Source organism: Anser brachyrhynchus (assembly GCF_964034855.1).
Source record: "Anser brachyrhynchus genome assembly, chromosome: 17".
In the NCBI taxonomy this organism is placed as follows: domain Eukaryota; kingdom Metazoa; phylum Chordata; class Aves; order Anseriformes; family Anatidae; genus Anser; species Anser brachyrhynchus.
Window position 1 is genome coordinate 9,046,044 of NC_137710.1, and position 25,110 is coordinate 9,071,153.

Sequence of the window (25,110 nt, forward strand, 5' to 3'; positions counted from 1 at the left end):
CAGCTGGCCTTCCAGGGCAAAGAACAAAGGAAGAAACACATTCATGCAAAGTTACTTTCAAATTCAGCGTTAATGAAATACTTGAGACCTGCCTCTGAATTGGGGAATGGCCAGATACCATCTGTTCTCCCAGCTAGTTGTCTTGTAAAGCCCAATCTTCTTTTTCTAATGTTTAGGTATTGCTGTTACTAAATTCTTCTGCCTGTTCTTTCTCCCTAAGTGTTGGAGATATGCAAAACAGTCATATCAGAAATGGTCAGGAGACATAGCAGCTGAAGGATCCTCAGAGCATTTCCTACCACATTTGATATGTCATGTAATATTCCTAGTTGGTGCTGCAAATTTGCTCATTATCCACTTGTACCTTTTATCTACCCACTTGTAGGTGTCACCAGCCTCCACAGCTCCTTGTCTGGTCTTGTGGAGTTCTGTGCATTTTTATTCCAGTTCATACATGCGTCACTTGTATACACAAGCACTGTATTCTCTGTGTGCTCACAGATCATCCAAAAAAGATGCCTTTGTAATTGTTAAATACTTTAGCACTATTTACTTTGTAAATAATGTTAGTGTGAGTTGCCCAACACCTTTTCTTCTGCATGTTCCTCAGCAGTTGCATACTCTAAGACAGACTGGTTAAATGTTCTGATTTTGATGGCAAAAGCCTGCTAACAAGACTTGTTACTGTATATGTGTGGACTGTTAAATATGATTTTGTTTTGTTAGAAGGAAAGTTTTGGTTCAAATCCCAAAAGACATAATAAGGAACGTCTTTTAAAATGAGAAAGAGGTGTCAGGAGACTGGAGAAACTTAATGGGTTGACTCAGACAACTTTCAGGCTTTTGTAGGGTGGAGTTCAGATCTTGCTATGAAATGAAAATGAACTTGCTGGTGTCATTCTTGTCTCTGTAAATGCAAATGGTAAAAGTAGTGTAAGACAGCACAATTAGCAGTTGGCAGAAGACTGGCAGTGCAGCTATATTGAAGGTCAAGACTCTACTGACAGACGAAGTAGGAAGTAAAATGCAGATAAGACCGTTGGAGAAAAAGCTTGTATGTATATTCTTTTATTTAAAAAAAAAAGAGCATAATGACATCTAGTCTTTTCCATCTTGTTTTCCTCCTTGTCATTCTTAATTAAATATGAATATATTGTAGACAAGGAATCTTGCAAGCAACTGTGAGGGTTGTTAAAGTTCCAATAAAATGGTCAGTTTGCACTCAGATAAGTATGGCACTTGCAGATTTTCAGAGATTCTGGTCGCCAAATGGTTTTAATGTTTTGAACATAGCTGAGTTTAAAATAATCACTTATCTAATATGCTAATAATAGTATCCCAAGAAAATATTGCAAATGACAGTTTGGTAAACTACTGGACTTCTCTTGAACTCCCATGCCTGTGTGTTTAATACTTAAATGAAGTTTAGACAGAGTGGAGGTAGTCTGTGCTCCTGATTACCTGACAGATCCTGCACACTTGGCTGTGAGGCATCTACCAGCCATCATAACTTCACAGAGATTGTGTTTGCATCATTTAGCCAATATTTGGTGCTGGGATCTAATTGTAACATCTCCAGTTGTGTGATGTGGTTTTACCTTTAATTTAGCTTTGTGGCACCTCTGATCAACGAGATCAGGTAGGTTTCCCATAAGTTTAAGAATGTGCTTTACTCTGTAGCTATTCTCAGAGTTCTGTAAAAGGCAGACATTTCACGTGTATTTCAAGCCACCAAAGCCCTTCTGGCTTCTCATTCTCTCCGTAGTGCAGCTGGAGGAAAGTGTGGCCAGGTAGCAGTGTAGGAACATGGCAAACGCAGTGATGCTCTCCCAGGCTCCCAAAATGCAAAACTTTTGGTCCATTAATTTGTGTAATGGACTTTTGGTCCATTAATGCGATCACAATAACTTGTGTCAGGAAAGTTTTGGAGTAAAGCATTGGGTTTCAGTGATTTGTACCTTTTTCACTTGAGTTTTGCATTTTATTTGTAATTTAAATTCCCGTTTTGATTTCTTCTGGTAGCTAGAAGCAATTTTAGTGTTTCCTTGACTCACCACTTTTCAGTGAAAAGATGAATCTTTGAAAGCTAAGAAGTCCATAGAGATTTAATGGTCTTTAGAAGTTTATTGGGAGAGTAAACAGCTTGACTTCTTTAATATCAGGGAAGTATATGACTAGAACAGGGCTTTCTTCACAGATGTTTCAACTGGTCTTAGTGAAGACTATTTAGGGTTACCCTTTAAACTTCTTTATTTTAAACTGCCAGAATTGTTTCTGTTGGAGCCTTTTATAGACTCTTTTAAAGACTTAAGACAAAAGGAATGTCCTTTGTTTCTTTCTGCTCTAACTGAAATTTACTGGCTAAAATAAAAAACAAAAACAAAACACTTTTTCTACGCTGATACATGGAGGGTGCATTAAGCCTGTATATATTTTTGTTTTGTTATGTTTATTTACTTAGCCCTTGTCATCAGCTCATGAGCTAGAACAGACTTATTCAAAAAACACCCCACCATTTGGTTTCAGTCATCTGACATTCATCCTATGGTCAGCAACAGGTGTCAGGTTTATGGTTGCAACACCCAAACGCTTAGATGATCACCCACTCCCTTACTAACTAAGCCCAGGACTGCTCAGCTTTGGGGTGGGTTTGGGCACAGCCAGTACATGACTGAAGGTTACATGTCATACATACACAGACGGCAACTCTGTGCTCAGCTCACCTAGATTTGGAAGCATTTCAGAGATGTAAAATGCCCAGCTGGTAGGGGTGTTACTGACTGTCCGCTTCCACAGCTCCTCCAGCTGAACAGTTCTGTCTGTAAGCAGCACTGAACCTTATTTCTTTTTTTTTCTTTTATGCTTTTTTATGCAGCAGTGTGATGTGTCCATCAGTCTCTTTACTGTCGTAACTAAGACCTAGCTGGTGTGTGAAGGACAACTGGCTGCTGGTACTCAGTAGTTAACCTTGGGATAGGAGGAAGGTGGAAATGTGGATTATGGCATATAAAAATTGAGATACCACGCTAGGAAAAGAGTGAGGAAATAGAGCTTTAGCTTAGCTTAGCTGGCAGAACTGCATTGCCAAAGCAGTTAGATATACTGTCCTGTAGGTTTGATACCAATTTAGAGGGCCAAACTAATTTTCTGCAGCCATCAACTTCGTGTTTCATAAGACTACTGGGAGAAATCTTATTGTGCCGCAGCAGCTTATTTCGTTTCTTTAGCAAAATAACCACCCATAGAGGCAGTATTCAGAGCAATAAGCTGAGTCATGGTCATTCTTTGTAATGATTAATTATTTGAAAATGAATTTTACATTTGTGATGTATCTCTTTTCCTGCTGTTCATAACAACTAAGTGGTTGAACATGGTGAGTAATTCTGTCTAGCTCATGGTAGTGCAAGTGGAACAGCTGCTCTGTATTTTCAGTGTTCCAAATAATAGAAGAAAATTTGCATGTAGGAAAAACAGGTTTAATATCCTGAACCCTTTGTATGAAAAAGGAAAACTATATGCAGGGCATTACATTTTTAAAGCAGCACAGGCGTTTTTCAGCTACTCTTGCTTGCATCGTGTTGGAGTAATAAATTGGTTTGAGTGTGCTTCTGTCTGTTTTTGAATGCAAGAAGGCACAAAGGAGGCATCTAATATCTGTAAAAGTCCAAGATAAAGCACCACTGGTAGGTGGACATTGCATTTTGGCTGGTATAAAGCAAAGCACTTTTTTTTCCCCCTCCTCTGAACCCTCAGTAGCAGAGAGACAGAGCACTATGGACAAACTTGGTCAGTTCCGCAATGAGATTTCCTAGCAAGGAAAGCTCCTAAAATGCGGCCAGTTTTAGAACCTCTTTTCTTGCAGGATTGAAGTTTGGTGAAAGGGCAAGAGCAAGACCTTTTTATCTAGCAATATACTCCTTTCAGATTGCAGCCCCTCGGAAAATCCGGCCTCTGATATGTGGGTTAAAAGTACTGTGTCCTCTTATCTGAAAGGAGAGAAGTACTTACTGGATGAGCTAAGGCTTTCATATTTGCAAAATGATTCAAGAATCTCACTTGGAAAGCTCTATAGAAGTGTCAGATGTTATTATGTACCTCGTTGTTCCAAATGACAAGAAGAAAATTACAGAAAGTAAGCCATCATTTTTGTGAATCAGAACCCTCCCACTTCCTTACCACTGCTTAGCAATTTTTATGCCAGAAAAAGGAAGGATTTATTTAAAATCACAACTGTCATGAATGATTATTCCCAGCCCACACCTGGCTTTTGGAATGTTACATTTCTGAAGCTTTAGGTGCATCTCTCAGCTCTTTGCAAGAAAGTTGTACAACTTCTGTAAATTCACCCCCCAAAAAATTACTTGTTGGGAAAAAAAAAAGTCTTTAGAAGGAAGAAAGACTACCAAACGTGTTTTTAGTTCAAAATGCAATCTGAAAATGTGTGGTTTTTTTTCTTCATAGTTGCTAATGTGTGATTGCTTCAGGTGTCAGTTGGTATCTATTCACCTTTTCACTATCAGCACGAGTTGCAGATGTGAGGCTGAATCATGCTTCAGGGTGCAATCACAGTGCAGGATACACGCTGCTGTTAGAAGAAGGCTAGTCTATTGCGGTAGCTAATCCCAAATCCATTTCCAGCTTTGTGTAAACAAGGGACCTACATGTACAGAGTTATCAATCCCTCTCCATTCCGCACTACATCCCCAGTCCAGCAAGCAGAACCTGTGTGGTATGTGTCTGCTCCCATTCAAAATCCCTTTGATTTTAGTAAAGAAGCCCCCAGAATATTTAACAACACTTCTTGTAATAGCATCTCAAAAACATTTCAGATCCAGTAGGCACACAGTTCCACTCTGACAGAAAATAATCTTATCTGGGAGTAAAGTGAGAGGAAGGTGAGTGACAGGCAGCGGTGCCTGCTGTGAATCAAACACCTAGATGTGATTTTTGTTTTCCATAGGCTTTTTCCACAAGCTGGTAAGTCAGATTTGGGGTGAGTTTTTTGCATCAGTGTGACTCCATATATAGTCACTGGTGATCCGTGCTCTCTCTCAGAGGAAGATTTTGGGAATAAAGGAGCCTCCACTCTGTATGGAATATGCAGGGAGTGTAACAGGAGAGGGCTCAGGCTAGACAGCGCGGTGGTTCCACCGCCTCCCGTGTCTGCCTGCATCCACTCTGCATTCAGACAGTGAGGAAGATGGCACATCCACACTTCCCAACAGTGTTGAGAATAAATGCAGTAAAAGCTGTTAGATACTTCAGAGTGCCTCATAATTATTAGTAGCAGGCTTGGAGCCTGTGAGCTGTTTTCCCAAGTTTACACTGAGCTCTTCGGTAGAAAGCAAAATGCAAGAGTTTAAAGTTCCTGTTCCGGACCCCAGTGGCTGAGCATTAGGCACTGTGCTGCCATGCCAGTAGACTAACGAGGAATTTGTACTTAATCTTCAGAGAGAAAGCGATTCTGGTTTTCAGTAATTAAAAATATATATGCTTTTAGCTCGCCATCTTCTAGCTTGCTGTGTCTGGGCCCGCTTCAAGCAGATACTTGAAGCTTGGAATGATTCCAGAGGTTAGCAGGAGTTTGACAAACAGCACGTTCTGGCTATTTTTAATTTAAAGGGAACACTTTTTTGTTGTCGTTCTTTAAAAATAAATAAATAAAAATCTTTCCTGTATTGCTGGCTCACTGTCTGCACCGTGTCTCCACCTCCCCTCGCCAGCCCGTGCTGCCAGGCCTCCGCAGGCACTTCAGCTATGTCCTTTCCAGGACGTCTGGCCTTTCAGGCGGATGCTGCACAGGCCATTCTCTGCTCTCGCCTGCGGCTCTCGGGCAGACAGAATTAGCCTTGGAAACAGCTGTATGGCAGACAGGGAGGGAGGGACTGGATCTAACGCTGTAACTATCTACTAAAATGTTAGCACTTATTTCCAAGAGAACTGGAGTGAACCGAAGTTAGCCATCATATATACGAGATTAATTCTGACCCTCTGTGTATGAGCCGAAATGAAATCATACAAAAATAACACTTCCAAAACCTAAAGATCATGGCTCATTGCTCCTGTCTGCAAGTGCTCGGGTCTGGTTGCTTGTTGTGCCAGAGAGTCTCTCTGTCATTCGCTGTTTTTCTCTTGCCTTTTGAATTATTTTTCTTACAGCAAAGGCTTCAGGGGTGAGTCCACCCTCTTTCAACAGCTTGACAAGGCTGTAATTTGAGCATCTGCTGAAAGCCTGCAAAGGGTGTAGCAGACTCGAGGGTTTGGCCACTTGCTGCTGCGTACCATCTCAGTTGGCCATGCTTATGTTTGCATGTTATCTGAAAATTTCTAGGCAACAAACAGTCCTCTGGGTTAGGACTGATAGTGAGTGCATCTGCTTTGCCAATAAATGAGGAGTTCCTTCAAAAGATCTTTGAAGCAATATTACATATTTCTCAAAGGGAAATGTGACTGCAGCTGGTTACTGAGGTGCACGAGCTCTGTCTGGGGTGGAGGAGAGGAGTGCAGGGCCCAGAGCAATGGGGGTGGGAAGGGAGTATGTCTTCCAGTCCATGTCCAACTGCCTTGAAAGGGAAGGCTGAAATTGTGAAAGGCAAACAGGGAGAGAGAAACAGCACACAGAGCGTGGTGGTGCTGACAGGGGCCTGCAGGCTCTGCAGGTGTGTTTCTGGTTTCAGGCAGCACCTGGAGCCCCACTGCATTCTGATCCCGACTTGTTTATTTACAACCTACCAGAACGTGGCTTTTCTGAACAAGGCAGGTAGCAGGCACTACACAAGTAAACCTCTTGGAGCAAACAGGAACACACAAGGAGATTCATTAGCAAAGAATATTTTTGGCTTCTGGTAAGACGTTTTGTAATAGGTTGAACAGTTTGGATTTGGCTAGAGTAGCTGGTGTTTGGATTCATCTTCAAGGCAATGGAGCAGACTGCAGCTGTACCATATCCCTTTCACCCACTAGTGGAAGAGATTGTCATACAGAATCAAGCTGATGTGATTTAGCTGATCTTAAAATATTTAATAGCCAAAGATTTGCTGAAGTAATCACTCCTTCTTTACTTCTGATTACAGAAAACCCCTACAGGGTTTGTCTCCTTTTGCTGCCTCTTGTCAAGTTGCAGAGCAGGCAACATGCAACTCTATTAATAAAGTCTTTTGAACATGATTAATTGGGTTTTTAAGTGGGTCAGTTTCTTCCAAAATTTCTCGCTTACTTAGTTCCTCTTGCACTTGCAACTGTCCACCTGTGATTCTTTGTTTTCATGCTATTATCTGAAACTCTTTTCTCATTTGACGCGCACTTGTGATTTTCTGCATACAGTTTTCAGTAGGAGCCAGTTTTACTCTTCTCAGCTTTATTTGCAGCTTGCCTGTGCAGCTATATCATCAAATTGCTTTTCTGTATTACATATGCAAATAGCTGGTGAGTATTGCAGATCCTTTACTGACCTCCTGCTTTGCAAGTGATACAGTTACTCTAGAGGGTTCTCCAGCCAGTTCTGCAGATGGACCAGTCTTGCTGCCTGTCTGGATAGTTTTGTTTGTTTTATTTTTAATACTGTCCTAAGGTGAAATATTTTTCATGGTTTGTCAAACAAGATTATGGATTTGACTGTAAAACTATGATTCATTTCAGCCTTTATTTTTCTTAATAAGAATGATCCTGGAGGAAAGTGCAAATGAAAATGTCAGATCTGTCATAAATAATGTAAAAATGACAGCCAGGAAGAGAGGCTCCTTCTATCCACAGACCCTCCTTCTATCCACAGACACAGAAAAGAAATCAGTCTTGGAGAGCTGGGTCTGTGACTGGTGCAAAGTTTTATCATCCTTTTGACTTCATTGTATTTACGTGTTTACATCATCCAGGTGTCTAGTCCAAAATATCTAAGTTTTGTTTTTTAGTTTTGGAGGAATATATTTTGTCATTCTTCATTGGTTGGCCAGGAATAAGCTTTTGAGCTTATAGTCCCTATTCTTTGTGGATTCTGTGAACATATTTCATCTCCTTGATATTTTATTTTTGGAAGCAATGCTATATCCAGAGTGCAATTAAACTAGTAATTCTTTGCTCTATGTTTTGTCAGGAAGCCACTTTTAAAGATTTAATGTCTCAAAAAAGAAAAATTGTGGTGGACCAGCAATAAAAAATTAAATCCTTGACAGTTCTTTGGCACACAATATATAATGCTGTTGATAAACAGTCTCATCTGTTGCAGTTGATAGTGGTGTGGGGGCACAGAATTGCATTGACTGTTACAAACATCTGATTTCAAGGGCATGCTCAGATACTAGCCTAGTGATAGGGATGAGGTAATACATTATATACATAGCAATCAGAAGTCCCAGAAACCTTAAATTTAATGTCAGTGTCTGCTATAGAATGCAATGGGAAACTAATGAAAGCAATCATTTCTATCATCTTTTCTTCTTTCAGGTGGAGAATCTTACTGGGGAAAACCTTTTAAAGATGAATTCAAGCCCAACTTGTCCCATACAGGACGTGGTGTTCTTAGTATGGCCAATTCAGGACCTAACACAAACAAATCACAGTTGTAAGTAGTCGCTTGCTCTTTGTATTTTATTGTTTCCCTCTAGACATTGTGTCTTGCTCCGTTAAGAAAATAAATGACATTTTATGAGCTACTGTTTAAAGCTCAGTCAAGTGAGATATTCTGCCAAGTGCTGCGTATTGAAATCAGGGGTGCTACAGCTGCTGTTACCCAATCTAAGAGCACCATGAGGCATGTCGAGAAGACTTGTAGGTTTATTGTATCGTTAATTTACCTTTTCTATTTTATGGGTTGTAGTTTCCATTTTTTCTCATGTAACCCCCACTCTTATCCCTGTGAAATCATTGTACCTCTCCATTCTGTTTAAATTTAGTCCCATATTGAACTTTTATTGAGGACTTAATGAAATACAATACATACCATACTCCTTAGAAACATTGCTTCTTTTTAGTAGCCTGCTTTTAAATATATAAGAACGTTTCTGATTTCTACAAATGTATAGAATACAAGCATGATAGAGTGCAGAACCTGAGACAAGAAAATTACTTGGTTTTCAACGTACAAAGCAGAATAAGGACTAAAATGTGGAAAAAAATGAATGATGTGAGGAAGGAGAAAGAACAACTAACGAAATTTAAAATATCAAAATTGTAATAACCTACTTTATATGTAACATAAATACGGATGTTTGCCAGCAGACTTATGAAAATGCTCTGTGTCACTTTGAGCCAACTATGTCTTGGGTTGCTCTCTAGGTACTGCGAAGAAAAAAATTGTACCTTTATTGGGAACCCCAGGAGACTCTGCGTGCGTGTGTGTGTGTGTACAATGCTATATGTTGGGACTGTGTAGCAAGGGAGGGGATTCTTGGTGTTGGTCTTCATGATGCTTTGTATTATTATGGCTGGTAAGCTATGCAATAGTGTGGTTAAATTTAATTAAACACTTGTCTCGAGGTGTTTAATAGGCTTACTCACGTGCTTAAGGCTAAGCACGTGTCGGGCAGTTTGCAGGATTGAGTTGCTGTAGAGCTTATTTTGGATTTGAATGCTACTGCCAGCACTCAGGTGCTAAATTAGGGAAGAGTAGAGGCTTTAAAAAAAGGGGGGTGGGGAGGAATTCAAGAAACAAGTCACAGACAGTTCATGAGTGATGTGCCATATTGAGTCACATCATCTGCTGCTGTAAATGCTTCCCTAAAATTTGCAAATGAAATATGAAATGCCTTTACACGTGAAGTCCTTGAGAGACTCCAGCTGCCCGTATTTTTAAAACTTCCTAGGCAGTGTTTAGAGACTTTGGGCGACTGTTGTGACCTTAGGAACTGGTTCTCTCCCCATAGGTGGTGGTCACTGCAATGCAGAGTGAGCTGGGTTCCCTGTGTAAAGAGAAGCTCAAGTAACGCTCAGGACTTCTCTCCCCAGATGACCCTGAGTTATATTTATTCCATTGTCCTTAATTTTATTTTGACTGCAGTGATGGTTGAGGAGCTTTCTCAGAATATTTGCCTCTGCTCAGATTTTTTTTTTTATTACTGTCTATATCTATTACTATATACTATCTTAAGTGACCACCTGATAATCTACATATTTGGATATCTAAGAATAAAGTGGTGCAAAGAACCCATGCACAAGGCTAAGTGGTAATGTACGCCCTGTGTGGGAGTTTGCATTTACAGTGTCTCAAAGCTTTCCCAGGGCAAGCTACGTTTTAATAGATTGTCTAGTAGATTGCAGCCCCTCCTATTTGCAATCATATAACTTCCTGAGGCAGTGGCTTATATGGAAAAGTGCTTTTGGAATGTTTATATATTTTTAGCCGTCTCTAATGTAGTGTAACAGATGGAGACAGGGAGGAGAGCCAGTACTGCATGTCCAGCCAACGTGGGCCATCGTGGTCTGCAGACCACAGAGTGGAAACCTCTGTCTCATACGCTTCTAGTCCAAGTCTCCCAAAGAAGCATTAAGCTTTAGAGAAAAGCTTTAGTAGTAAAGATTACTTCGGATTTTTTATTTCAGTTTCTGTGTTTAAGTTTAAAAATAACACACACAACTAAAAATCCAAGTTACACAGCTTTTCATTGCTTCTGACACTTTCAAGTGTTCTTCTGCCATGTTTGTACCAAAACACAAATTTGCTCTGTCCAGAGGAGAGATGGGTCATAGATGGTTCAATTTAATGGAAAAAAAAATAAATAAATGCAAATAGTAGATATCCGAAAAGACAAAAGTTTACACTGGCAGAGGGTTGTTGTGTTATATAACTGCATTTGCTGGATACAAGCTCCCAGTCATGCACAAGAAATGTCCTCCTCAAGCAAGAACCATGTATCACTGTCCTGCAGTGAGCTTTCCAAAGCCTGCCTGGCCAAGAAGGCAGATGCTCTGATTATTTTTGGACATGGTACAAACCACCATGTTTGGAGTACTGATTGGGGATGTTGGTAAGGCATAAAAATGAGAGGTCCAAACTCCACAAATCCAAGACAAAACCCACAAAACAGAGAAGTTAAAGGATGTTTGGCCAGCTGGACTCCAGAAAAGAGAGAAATCTGTCTCTTTGCAGAGGGCTGTTACATACATTTTCTGGTTTTAAGCATAGCTTGCTATTGCTGAGTTTCAATGAGATAATATGCTAACCCTTATGTCTTTATTCCTTCCAGCTTTATCACATTCCGGTCTTGTGCATATCTGGACAAGAAACATACAGTGTTTGGAAGGTATGTGAAAGATATTGTGAGAAGCAGTATAGCACATGTACTCTCCAGTGTGTCTAAAACCTAGAGAGAAGAAGCTGTTGATTTTTGAAACTGAGCTGGAGCAACCTCCTAGTTCATAATCCAGTTCTCTTTGTAATGAGTAGGTGGCCAACATCTCTTCAGTGCCAGTCATCAGATTCTGCTGTGTTTTTTTTTTTGTTTTGTTTTTAACTCTTTCCATCACTGTAAATTGCCTTATTTCCCTTTGTTGGGTGGTTGTCCAGGGAGTCAAGAACAAAGTAATCATCATCCAGTAACAAACCATGTTAGTGTTTGTGCACGCTAATTGCTGGGACACAAGAGATTACCTCTTCAACATTGCTTTCATCCTCTTAGGAGCTGTCAGCCAGCAAATTAGTTGTGACAGGGCTGCTCTTCCTCATGGCATAGAACATAGTGCTTCTGCATACATTACATCTTTTGACTTTTTTATTATTTTTCATTCTATTCTTCCTTTATTTCTGACAGTATTGGTATAAAATCCATGGGTGTGCGTGTATATGTACACGCATATACATATAAGATATTGCCAATGCCAAGACAGCAAGGGAACTTCATTCTTCGTGAAGAAGTCTTTTCCAGTCAAGCCATCACATGATAAAGATGAAGGAGTATATTACAGAACATATTAGAAAATATTTGTATTGCAGAGAGACAATTGTATTGTTTGTTCTTTGCTTCCTTTGCTGCAGGTACATGGTATATACTAGGTCACACACAGCTATTCTAACAAATGCCTTGCTGCAAAAGGCAGAAAGGGGAATTTTACTAGCCTGCTTCTCTAGTAGTTCCTGAGGAATTTACGGTCTTTTTGAAAATGAAGATTTGGGTTTTAATCTTTTCCTAGTTTTATCTGTTTGAAGGGCAGCAATTAAAAATAAATACATATATTGATTACTTTGGATGTTATACATTAGTGCAGTATAATGAAAGTGATATATTTAATCCATCTTCTCTACTTGTGAGTTCTTGAGACAGAAGCTGGCTTCATTTTAAACAATTATATTAGTATATTAGTTCTGATACTGATTCTGCAGTAATTGCACCCTTTGAAATATATTACTTTATCCTTTTTCAGGTATATCCTAGGAAAATTTAAAGTTATTTGTCATTTGGTAAAAGCAGATAAATAAAGCAAATTCTGATACTGAAAGCTGAGAGCAAGTATATTTGTGGAGGAATTACATTACCTGTATCTTAAGACTATTTCACTTAAGCTACAATGTGAGTCCTCCTTGCAAAAATCCCATTAAATCTAATATGGTAATGCTGTTAACCTGAGCTTGCCACCTCATCAAATAGTATTTGGGTTAGAACAGCTCAGCTGAAAATTTGACTGTTCTTCAATTTTGGGTGCAACCTGGCTTCAGTGAGCCTACTGCGTAGTCCTCTGGTGTCTTTACTGTGTTTTCTCAGTGTGCTCCAGTTCTACCATAATTCACCCAAAAAGAATTTGGAGAGTGGCTGAGCTTACTGCAGTGCAGGGAACGTGCTCCAAGAAGCCTTTGCAGCAAGCATAACATCTTGAGTACCTTGTGAGCAAAATAGCTTAAAATATTTCATGCTGTACATTGTACATTAGAGAGAAATTACTTCAGTATGGGTAACTGGGTAAATATATAGCAGAGATTTACGCAGTGGCAGTGTTAGCAAAGACTCTTCATTGCTGATTTGTGCTTGCTACTATAGAAATCTGAATTTGGTTGCCAGAGTAAGGAAGTAATGCTGCTTTCAGAGCACGGCAAATTTCCTTTGTATTTAAGCTAAGAATAACCTTTACAATAAAATGTTGATTTCGAGTCATGTTTGTCTGACTGCATAACAACTGAGTGCCGTCTTCATCTGAATACTGGGCAGGTGAATTTTACTCTGGGTTCTCCTGCATGTAGAAGACGATTAATTCAAAAAATGTCAGAGATGCCAGGATAGATGCATTCCATTCTCCCCATACATATCTACAAACTGAATACTTGAATAATTGAATTTGCCTACAAATTTAATACAAAAGCCTGATGTATGCAGCTCTTTAGGTCTGTATTCTGTAATCAAATTCCTTCAGCTATTCTTATCTGTATTTGTTTTTAAAAGCCATAAAAGCCAAAAGATTCGAGACATTCTCTCTCTAGTGAAACTCCTGCTATTTTAGATCCTGGGTGTTTCCAGGATTTGGTGACTGTATCTGATCTTGGACTCTAAAGGACAATAATATCTGGAAAGCATATCTAGATATAATATCTAGGGTTAAGAATAGAATGAACCCATGAAATCAAAATTCTTTGTTTCCATCAATGTTAAATTGGGTTGGCTCAACTGGATGTTTACTGGCCTGCTGTGACTTTTGCATAGATTTCAGGATTATTTATTTCAAGTAATCTAAAAACCTAAATACTCTGAGCTCAATTGTGCCCTCAACTATCTCTATGCAGCTCTGGTTCATGTTAATAAATGTGACATATATATCTTTGAGAACAGAATTTGACCTCTTTGTAATTGTATAGAACTTTTCAGCAGGCGTTTCGTACCTATGAGAACAGAAAAAGCGCAACCATTCCCCACCCTTTTTTTTTGTGGTCCTGTGTGGGATGGAGCATTGACAGGTTCCTTCTCTTGAGAGCTGCATTTTGTTCATGCCCCCACTGGTTCGAAGCACAGTTTTTGCATAGTAGCAGCTATTAAGAGTTATGTGTTTGGCTGTTAAGTGTGTTTGAAAAACATGCCAGCTGCAGGCAGTGGGGTTCTGTGTGGTGGCACATCTCTGGCTTTGTGCACAGGGATCTCCAAGTCTCGGGAGAAGGCTAGAGCTGGAGGATAGGGAGAGCATCTTGTCATGGTTGTGCTGCCCACCATGGCAGTAATGAGGACAGATGTTACTGAAACGAAAGGAGATAATTTGGCATGGATGGGGAGCAAAAACAAAGGCAGAGAGAGAAAAAAGCCTTCCTTGGGAGGTGTGTTGCAGGCTGCGTGGATTTCCTGCTCCCGCAGAGCTGCCTAGATTAACTTAGTAATTATCATTTCTAGTAATTACCATTTCTCCTGACTTAGAGAACGCTGTAATTAACTTGAAAACTAACTGGTGGCTTTTGTTTGCTTCTAGCTGGCTGGTAAGGGGGTTAATTTAGAAACTCAAATAATGTAAACCAACAGACTGGAGTTAGCTCTGCGTAACGCAGGTGATAAACATTTTCAGGTGACTGCTGCAAGGGGAAGGTCCTGTCTGCTGCTGCTCTGTGGTGCTGTGTGAGGGAGGGTCCCCCTTACCCATGCCACAACTGGGAATTCAACTGTTCCGTGAGCTGCATGAGCTACAAGGACGTTACTGCCTAAAGACCAGTATAGGCTTACGTTCTTGTCTGGAATGCTTTATGAAATTTAGATGCAAGCACATCCCATCTGTGTTATTTTATTTTCTATTACTGCAATGCTCATAACTGCTGCGGATCAGAGACAAGTCCATTTGGCCCTTTAAAAGTAAAATAGAAACATAATCTCTGTGCCAGAGAGCTGACTGTGTAAGTAGAAAAGAGAGTGCTTATAGGTGCAGGGCAGTTACAGCAGTGACCCTGTCAGCTACCTTTCAGCAAAAGTTTGCACTTTCTTTCAAACCAAAGAAGAAGAAAGCCCCAGGGAAAATGAAATGGTTTTGTGGACTGTTTTGGGGAGTCCATTCCAAGGCTAAAGGGACCCACAAAAAGTCCAGGTTTGGAATGCTAGTGCAAGGTGATTGAGCTGTTCTGATCGTTAGGAGGGGAGAAATACTTGCTCTCTGAGTTGTGCGTGAGATTTAAGACAAGCAGGGCATGGCAGGCTTGGAAGTGAGGGCAGGCTGCAGGTATGCAATGCGATTAAGAAGAAGGGCAAGAGAGGGAGCAGAAAGAGAAGTGTCATGGTCAGAATGCCAAAGCTGGAAATGATTTGTGCAACATTTCTGTAAGTTTATCAGAGTACCACCTGTGTGTCAAGGTCTGAGAAAAGGATGTGGAGACTGAGGAGTCTCCTCAGCAGAGATGAGCATCTGGAGGACAGTTTTTCCCTGTATACATGGCTGCATGTATCTGCTTACGCAGATCTTTTAATGGTCTCTTGAGATTTCTACCGCTCATTCTTCAGTTCTGGTGTTCCTGGAAATATGAATGAGATGGTTTGGGAAAGCTCATGCTTAGTCAAATTTGAGGTACTGTTAGTAGCTGACATCCACTCAGCTTAGGCTTCTCTTTCCTTCCTTCCTCCCTTTGCCAGATGCTTTTGTGGAGGACAGATTTCTTCCCTTGGATTAGCATTACTCTATTAAATATGTCTTAACCTGTTTAATGCTCCCTACTGCGATCCTGTAGAATGGAGCGATTAAAAGCAACTGTTGTCCTTTAAAGCGAGAGCTGGGTAAAACTGCTACAGTGCATTACTCAGTTACTCAGATATGGTAAATAATGCACAGGGTCTGTTTCCATTTGTAACATTCCCTGCATGATTTGAATCCATGAACTTCCATGGTTTCTAAGCTGGGAAACACATTTTTGTTGCTCTTCTGCTTTAGTCCATCTGAGGAACAGAGAAACTGTGTGACAGTGGAGGAAGAGCTGATTGCATTGTTGAATCTGTGTAGGGGGCCTGACCTAATTCTGCACTGCAGAGGCTGCTCCCAGACAGCAGGGCAGGAGCGAGGAGCAAGGTGGGGAAGTAAAAGCAGGAGGGAGCCGCGGTGCGACCGCCTGCAGCACGCGAGGGCTGGGCTGTCCGAGCAGCATGAGGGCTGGTGCCGCTTGTCAAGACAGTTGTATGATCTCTGAAGAGGAACCTGTGCCAAAGCAGAGAAATCCTTACAGGCCGGGTTCATCTGTTGAGTCTAGTTTCAAAGTGCTTTTCTCCAAGTCGCTTCATTTTTTTTTGATGCCCTTCGTTGCTGTCTCTCACCTCCTATATTAAGCCCTTATGAGAAATTGAGATGTTTTGACTGCATCATCGTTACAAGTTTGAATTGCTTGCTCCGTTTCAGATGGGGTGTATACATAGAAAACATTTTGTCCCCAGTGAGTGTACATGTTTGTGCATGTATATATTGTCCTCTGTCTGCATATAAATGCATGTACTTTTTTTTTTTTAATAAAAATAAGCTTGAGGGCAGAATATATTTACAAAACAACGTTTCTTTCTGGTTTCTGTTTCTAGTTTCAAACTTTTTTTTTTGAAAAAGTCCAGACATTGTTCTTGTATCGTCTTCTGACCAGGAAACTCTATCGTCTTGTACTGCTGCCATCCCCAGCACTGCATAAGGCTTAATTCCTATAATTCTTCTAAACAAAAATATGAGAACTGGGAAGTTCATGTGTGAATGTTTGTGGGTCTGTTAGGGAGTTGCAGTTTTCTTTGGGAGCAGCACTGACTAAGATAGCACTGAGACTTGCACTGGCATATTGCAAATGCATAGAGCTTGCTCCACATATTTCACTTACACTTCATGCAAAGACTTTGGCAGTGATATGAGACAAGGTTACTAGTTTGCATAAAAGAGCTATAACAGGAAGTAGGATTTTAAGTAACATCTTTAAATTTGAGATGTAAAGATTTCCAGTGCTAGCTTAGCTCACTTTTCAAGAAAACAGAATTACATGAGTAAAGACAATTTTTTTCTTTTCACTGCTATGCTAACAGAAAAAAATCTAAATGTACCTACCTTGTCACCCATGCTTAAATGTAATGCAACATTTATCAAGCTCCTCTAAAAATACAACAAGCTGTCTCAGGGATGCTGAGCTAAATATATAGTTGAGATCACCATTTCAGCATCTACTGGAAGTACATAGCTAAGCTTCAGTTTCACTGGTTGTTCTAATGTAAGTGGTGTCTTGAAGGTGTCACCCTTTCCACTGCAGGTTGTCATCTGAACAGCTGTTTAAACCTCACAGGAACTTGCCTGGTGCAAGGACAAAGCACGCATGGCACCTTGAAAAAGGAATAGAGCCAGAAACAGTGGAAAAGGTTAAACTTGTTTCTGCCCTTCTCCCTCCCCGTTGCTACTGAGCCCCCAAGTTAGTGCCGGGGCCCCTGAGTGTTATCACCATATCTAAAGACAAAAACTTGTATTGAGAACTCACTGCGCTGACACTGTAATATGCATAGAAATACTCTATACAAAGTGCTAGAGAAGAGAAGATGGGTGTAAAAGAAATCAGTTTTCTGTTTTAGAGAAAAGAAACTAAGACAAGAGAATATTCTCTGCAGGCCCATAGCTACAGTGACATGAGAAGGACATCATGTCATCACTTGTCACTGACAGTGAGTGAGGAGCACCCTTGCTAGAAATGGTGCTTGAAACTAAGGAAAGCTGCTGGTAGAATCAGAGCTGACTTTTTTGTATCAGCTGGCATGAAAGGGTCATCTTATCACTGTGGGAAGAAGGCAGCGACACCAAACAGATGCCCTGCTCCAAATTCCAAAACGTTTACCTAACTCCTGGTGCTCCAGATGAAAGGAAACTGCTGAGAGCCGCATCCCTGGAGCACCTTTCTGCCTGTCTGCGGTCTTAAGTGGAGTTTATTTGGTGTCTTAACTTTGCTACAGGTAATGCCGATTCTTTTATGTCAAGGCAATCTTTACCACCAACAGCAGAAATGATAGAAGGTATTAAAACAACATAGGTCCTACAAAAAGTGCTAACTAGCAATTTCTCCTTGTATTATTTTTGGCCCTTGAAAGGTAGATCTAAAAGCTACCAAACCATCTTGAGGGTAACAACTTTTTGTTCTTCCCCCGTAGCTCTCTATAATCATCTCAAAATAGACAGTATTTAGGTAATTTGCTTCTGACCTGTGAATGCCATGTCTATCACAGCTCTTAAAATGTACAAGTGACAAAATATTCCCAATAATGTTTAATTTGCACAGCGAATGAAGATTCGTGAGTATCGCCAAAATGCATTAGGGCTAATATCGTGGGAGGTCTAGCCATGGGCTAAGGGCTTACTCAATTGAGGTTGTCAGTGCATAGCTGATCTGGCTATTTCAAATTATCAGAACCTAATTAAATGGAAACATGCGAGCAGATAATGAATGGAGCTGTTGGCTAGAAAATCCTCCAATATTAAACCAGAAGTTTCCTTTAGGGACAGTTAGAATACAGTGAATGTATCTTAGGCTGCGTGTTAATCATTGATATTGTAAGTGAACCTGATACTGGCCTGGAGGAAGATTTTGAAACTGGATTTTTGTTAGGAACGTTCTGAAGTTCATGCAGGGTTTTCAAGCAGCTCTGTGCTGCTCTGGGGAAATTCCCCCAGTGTGCTACCTCCAGTTCCAAGTGAATGAATCTGTTTTAGCCTGCATCAGTGTTTTTTAATTGCTCTTAAAAGTCACAGCCTGATTACAGAGTATTGACAGACCCCTGGGGAATAGAGGGGAGAAGTTCAGAACAGTGCAACAGCAACAAACTTTTTGAAAGGACCGCTTGGTTCAGGGCAGGTGCTAGCAGCACCTTCTCTAACTTGGGAGCATTTTCTTTTCTGTAACTGGGTCTGTCTTTCTGGTCTTCTTTTGTGCCTATTTTACCCTGTTTTGTGGCTGCAGTGAGTTGCAGTAAGGGGCAGCCCTGGGCTCCTTGGTGGCCACATCGTGCCCTCTCGCTGCAGAGCTCCTGGACCCAAGCTCCTCTGGCTAAGGGAGCAGTGTTTTTCAGAATTGTGGCTGCTTCTCATTGTCCCACAGACATTAATATGGGCTGTATTTTTGGTTCCTGGCCATGTGGCTTGGCTTTGTTAAAACAGATGTTGTCCAGCTACAGTCTGCCTTTCTAAGGGATCTGGATCTCTCAGCATCAGCGACCTGTCTTCGTCTTTATTTACTGCTCTTCTAAGTATAGCCTTTTTCAAATTTAATTGGGGATGATGATGTGGATAAAAGTGTTAAATACCTTGGGACCAAGATCTGATCCCAGCAGGACCCCTTTGGAAACATACTGACTCAGAGGTTCCTATTTAAAATTAGATTTTGACACCTGTCAGCCAGTTTTTTTATTTAATGTATGCTGTGTTCACTTCATATCGTTCTGGTTTCTCAATCAAAATATCAGCCGCCTTCCAGAAGTCTGTTCCACTGACACTGTTATCCCTATTAGCCACATCTGTCGGCTCAAAGATAGAAGGTGGTTTGACAGACTCTGTTTTCCACAAAACCTTGTTGATTGCTGTTACTTATTTCCTTTCTTTCTTAATCATGTCCTGTCTCCGCCATTCCATTATTTTGCTGGGATAGATGCCAGGATGACAGGCTTATAATTATCTGGGTCACCCCATTTATCTTTTCTAAATATCCTTTTCTGGAACTTTCCCATTGTTCCGTGCCTTTTTTTTTCCCTTTTTTTTTTTTTTTGAAGTACAAGCCATATAACAGGCCAAAAAGTCTTCAGCCTTTCTTAAACATCTTGGAGCAAGTATTTGGATATGTTGCCTTGAAGGATGAGAGGCTGGTGATCTAACGTCCTCCTAAATAAAACCTGCAATGAAAAGTGTCCCAGAATTTTCTTGTGTCTGTGACTTGATGCTCTGCTGCTTTCCCAGAGCCCTGACCAAGTTCATGGCTGTAAGTAAAAAATCGGAAGTTAATGAAAACATTTGCTTTCTTGACCCAGTCTGGTTTATTTTTCAAAGCTCATGGAAGTAACAAATAAGATCCAAATTTATGCATGTAACGTTAGCAAGTTGAACCCATTTTGAAATGGGCTTGTGTTTTCTTGCACAGACAGCTACCCACAGTCACTCTTTCTCCATCTGGCTGGTTTGTGTACACTAAAAAGGCTACTGAGTTTTTGGACAACTGTCTTTGCTTTATTTCTGAATATTTGACTTTTTCATGTTCCATTTAATTTTGAATTCAAATCCCAGATTTGAGGAAAAAATTCTTACCATCCACAGTGAATGACATTATGTCAAGTCTTCCAGACACGGTTGCTGATTCCCCTTCCCCCAACCACAATGGTTTAAAAATCTGCTAGAGTAATGGGCAGAAATTAGATATATTAGATGTAGGGGAGCAAGAATTTTTTGAAGTGTATTGTGACAACAGGAAATTGTGTCTTTTCTCTTTTAGAGTGGTTGGTGGCTTTGAGACTCTGACTGCTATGGAGAATGTGGAAAGTGACCCAAAAACAGACCGCCCCAAGGTAACTGTGCAGTGACAGGAGGCAGTGAACGTGTGGCCCTGCATGGCAGTGTGGTTCACCCTGCTGCTGCTTCCCAGAAAGCAGAACCTGGGGGTGGTGGTTTGGCTTAATCAGAGATTCAGTTGTTGTTCTTCTCTTCTGCTCCCAGGAAGAAATACGAATTCAGTCAACAACCGTTTTTGTTGATCCGTATGAAGAGGCGGATGCCCAGGTGAGGATAGAGTTATCTTGTTTGATAGGCCAGAGCTCTTCTTTTGAGAACTCTGTAGCTTAGTAACTTCAGTTTTTATCCCAGCTTGTTCCTTGTGGAGACCACACTTCTCCCATGCCTTTTCTTTGTGCCTCCCTCTGCATGTGGGAGCCCCCTGGCCCATATGGGTGCAGGCTAAAATTAAACATCAGCCATTTAGCATTGCCTCGTGTGCCAGGATCATCACTGCTGTTCCGTTGGAGAGGTCGTTGTAGCTCGGTCTGGCACAGCTCCCAATCAGTCACACTTACGATGGCTTCCTTTCCAAACACCCACAGTAGCTGCCAGTAGCTGCAGGTGAGATGAGAGGAATTTTGTTCTAATGGCTGCAGACAGCCAGTTTGTAGTGGCCCTTGAGGTCTGGCTCCTGAAGCCTGCCCTGTAATCAGGGCAGTGCTGATTGCTGTCTTAGAGTGCTTTAGAGTTTCAAAGAACTGTAGACATTGCCTACTTACTCTGGACTAGCTCTTGCAACAGATTGCACTCTTTGTTTCCCACAGGTTGCTGCAGAAAGAGAGAAGGCTCAGCAAGAAGAAGAAGCAGCCAAAACAAAAGCTGAGGTGATCCCACCAAAGAAAGAGGTCCAGACTCCTAAAACTTACCGTCAGGGGATTGGAAAATACATTAACATGGCTGCAGCGTAAGTTCCCTGCCCAACTGATCTCCGTTCAGTGTTTTAGTTGCCTTTCCTGCTGGATGCTGACCCTGACCAGTATTGTTGCTTGGCTTGGGGCTGTCTGCTGAGACTCTCGAATAGGCCAGATGTTTGGTTTGTGCCAGCAGGCGTTGCAAAGACACTGTCATGCAGTAGTCAGAGTTCCCTCTAGTTCTGTTGTTTTGCAAGATTAAAAGTTAACTGAGCTTTTGTTTTTGCACTTGAACATGTCTGAGATGGTCTTTAACAGCATGTGCAGACTTCACAACCGTAAATACATTTCCACAATGCAGAAGTCCTTGAGAAGGAACTGTACTGCCGCTTCCTCTACCATCTTTCTACTCTGGCCTCTTCCCCTCCAGCAGCTATTTTTGAAGGCCACTGTCCCATGGATGTTTTTTCCTTTAGCAGCTTCTACCCTGCACAAAGGGTGCCTGAAACACATATCTGTCTGCTGATCTGCTTCCCTGTGCAGCCACACAAACAGTCGTACCAGCACAACTGAAATGGCCAGAAAGGGGAGCAGGTTCTCAGGCTTGCTGCGGGAGCACAGGGTGTCTGGCAAGTAGCTTCAGGGTGCCTGGCAGGTTGTACAGGCTTGTCCCAAAGCATCCTCTCCCAGACACCCTTTGTACACCCGTTGGGATTGGCAGCATCGCTTGCTTTCCTAAGGACAGTACAGAATCCTGCCTCAGCAGAAGATTAGCATGAGTTTTGGATAAATTAAAATAAATGCCTTCTACTTGATTTTTAGCAGACTTCTGTAAAAACATTTGCAAAAATGCTGTTGTCTGTCTGCTGCATAAAGTCGTGTATTTATGTGTACACAGATTTGGACAACTACTTAATCAGCTTGTATGTGCCTATGTGACGTAAAGGCACTTGCATAACTGTGAGAATAAAAATATGACAGTCCATGTAGGACGGTTTCATGTGCATGTCAGTTAAATATTTCAGTTACAAAATACTGCTTGGCCCTTAAAATATCATGTTCAGCTTAAAACTGCTGTCATTCTGCACTGTTACTTACAGAGGAAACCCATGCAAAGTTTGCAGCTGCAACAGCTCTGCAGAAAGGGCCAAGCTGTATAGAACAGAGTTTTCTTCCCTAGTCTATCACTCATTTCAGCCTGCCTTGAGTCTGGGAGTTTGGTCTATAGCAGCCCTTTGACAGGCTCAGGCTTCTCCCTGTCGACTGCTGTTAACTGACAACAAAACCCCAGTATGTGACCTGGCCACGTAGCGTTTCCATGGGGTTATAATCTTTGCTCAAGAGGGGCTGGGAATAGCAGCAGTGACTGCATCAGGCAATGCTCAAGAAACAGAGAAGGATCTCACAAACTTGCCCAGCTGCTTTACACCTAACTGCCCATAAATTCTTTCACTGCCACAAATGCAGGTGAGAAGTGGCTCAAACTTTCATAGTGACTGTGTTTTTTTTTTTTATTATTATTATTATTATTTCAAAAAAAAAGGGAGCTGTTAAATGTTCATCTCTGACCTGGAGATCTTGCTAGGTCTTGAGCACGTTCCTTGAAGCGTTCAAAGCCCGACCGAACCATCCCCACAGACTGACCCACTCTCCCTCTGTTTGGGTGAACCAAAAGCCCCGAGCCCCAGCCCCCCTGCAGTCCCATGCCAGCCCAGAGCTTCCACTGCTTTCTGATTTATAAGGGGTGAGCTGGCTGCAGCGTAGCTATTGCTGGGAGAGTAAAGGCAGCCAGCTGCCCTCGTCCCACTGAACAGTAAATAGTCCCTGAGAGTTGTTTTCATTTTGGCTCCAGGAAGCGCAGTGTGGAAGATGACGGGCCCTCAACAAGCACAGCTGCGAAGAAAGAGAAAAAGAGCACAGGCTTCGGGGACTTCAGCTCCTGGTAGCAGCGTGGGGAGCCTAGCACTGGGGCAGCACAGCAAAAAAGAAGAGGCGGCCTCCCACGTGTCCCTGAAGAGCCCGAAAGACAATCTGTCCTGGGGAGGGAAGGCACCAGCCTGCCCTTCCACTGGGGAAGAAAACTGTTGCTTTGTTAAGGGTGGTTAATGTGGCTTTGTCTTCTGCAGAGCTGCATTCCCCCAACTGCATCTTCCTCGAAGGCCTTTTTGTTGTTGTTTTGCTAAGTGGGGAGCAGGCAGCCCAGCTCCGCTGGGATTAGCTAGAGCCTTTCTCTGCTTGGCTGGCAGCAGACCAGGCAGAGCCCAGCCTTGCAGGACACTGCTTCAGTGAACAGCTACATTGGTGAAAGAGCTCCTTTTACAGGTAATCATTTCCAGACAAGCCGAGTCTGCCAAATGAACGAATGAATTAATGTGCTGGGGAAGCGCCTGTGCTGCTGTAGTGCCTTGTGGAGGGGAGGAGAGGGCTCCAGCCTGTCCTGCCCTTCCCTTCAAGCTGCATTTTGCTTGTTCTCAACAAGGACCAATTCTGTCTTTTGCACTTACCTCCTGGGTGGACTGACTGCTGCCGATCTCCGTAGGGCCTTGCTCACTCCAGATTGAGCTCTGTCTGCACCCGTCTAACAGCCTGGGAAGCAGCGAGACTGGACAGGGAGCCTGGTGTAACTGCACCACTTGTCCCTCTCAGTAGCTGGCCTTGCTGGAACCACTGGGGAGCCAGAGGGGCCTGGATGCCCCAGTTCAAACCTGCCCTCTGGTTCCAGAAATGTCAGCATGGAGCAATTGAGTGGGAACAGAAACAACATTGCAGCATTTGTTTTATTAACCATCCCCAAAGCCTGCTCCTTGCAGGGGAACACATTTTTTTTCTGCTCCAATATCAGTCCTCTCATTGTTAGGGAAAACCATGTAGTGTAGCTCCCAGGCATCTCAGATATGTTCCTTGCACAGCCACAGATTATTAGGATGCTTAAAATAAAAAAGGCCTTATGGGGTACAGAGATATCAGCCTGGGAAATTTTAATTCAAAAACACAATGTTTGTTACCATCAGTTAGAGGTAGTATACTAGATACTGAACATTACTTCTCAGCTCATCTTAGGTGTTTTCAGATGACAGAAATACCCCTACCTATATCTTGCTGAGGAGATAGTTTTGTAATTACCTCTTTAACCAATACATTTGTATCAGTAGCTCTATGTTTTAAGAGAAGTCTCCATTTATATGAAATCACTGTAAAAATTTTTGGTAAAAGGTTTTGCATTAAATGCTTTATTTTCTTTTGAATGCTTGTGTCTGACTGTTCAACTGTGATTTCCAAGACCATGGCATTGCCGAGTTGATTGTTTTATAAGGAAATGATTCATTTCTACTTTTTAAGATGCTTGTAAAGAACTCTGGGATCTTTGCGGATATGATTACATCTTTGTTAAATCATAGGAAGTTCAACCTCATTTGAAAGAATAATAGGTTTTTTTTGTTTTGTTTTGCAACGTTTTGCAAGGTATAAGTTGGAAGTAACGCATGATTCCTGGAACGGGATGTGATGGTACTTTCCTCAAGCTGAGTTTCTTCTGTCTTATTGGAACTTCATGCTTCTCCTGTACTGGCCTTTTCCTGGTAAATTCCTGGTAAATCCCTTTTAGCTAATTCCTGCTTCAGCACATTTTGAAGTTGCAAAGTCCACAGTGTTGCTAGAGTTGTTATAGTCAGTTTAATGAAATCTATAAGAGTAATGGATTAAAATGGAGATTAGTATGAAAGAAAGGAGCTTTTGATTACAAGGAAGGCAGCAGAGGTGTGGCAAGGATTCCTGTTTCACCGAGTCCTTGTTACAGATTGATACAAATGACAGCTTCCTTTTGCAGCAGCTGGCTGCAGATAAGTACCCG

At 41.6% G+C, this 25,110-nt stretch overlaps 1 protein-coding gene across 1 annotated transcript in view; it reads left to right on the top strand.

Annotated features, from left to right (window-relative positions):
* The window catches only part of PPIL2 (peptidylprolyl isomerase like 2), a 72,170-nt gene extending 47,665 nt beyond the window's left edge, over positions 1-24,505 (top strand). The window contains exons 15-20 of the mRNA XM_080559835.1: positions 8,440-8,557; positions 11,178-11,234; positions 20,351-20,423; positions 20,572-20,634; positions 21,174-21,313; positions 23,113-24,505. Coding sequence (XP_080415961.1) covers positions 8,440-8,557; positions 11,178-11,234; positions 20,351-20,423; positions 20,572-20,634; positions 21,174-21,313; positions 23,113-23,206 — 545 coding nt within the window. The 3' untranslated portion in view covers positions 23,207-24,505. The remainder of the gene's footprint in view (positions 1-8,439; positions 8,558-11,177; positions 11,235-20,350; positions 20,424-20,571; positions 20,635-21,173; positions 21,314-23,112) is intronic.
* The last annotated feature ends 605 nt before the right edge of the window (positions 24,506-25,110 follow it).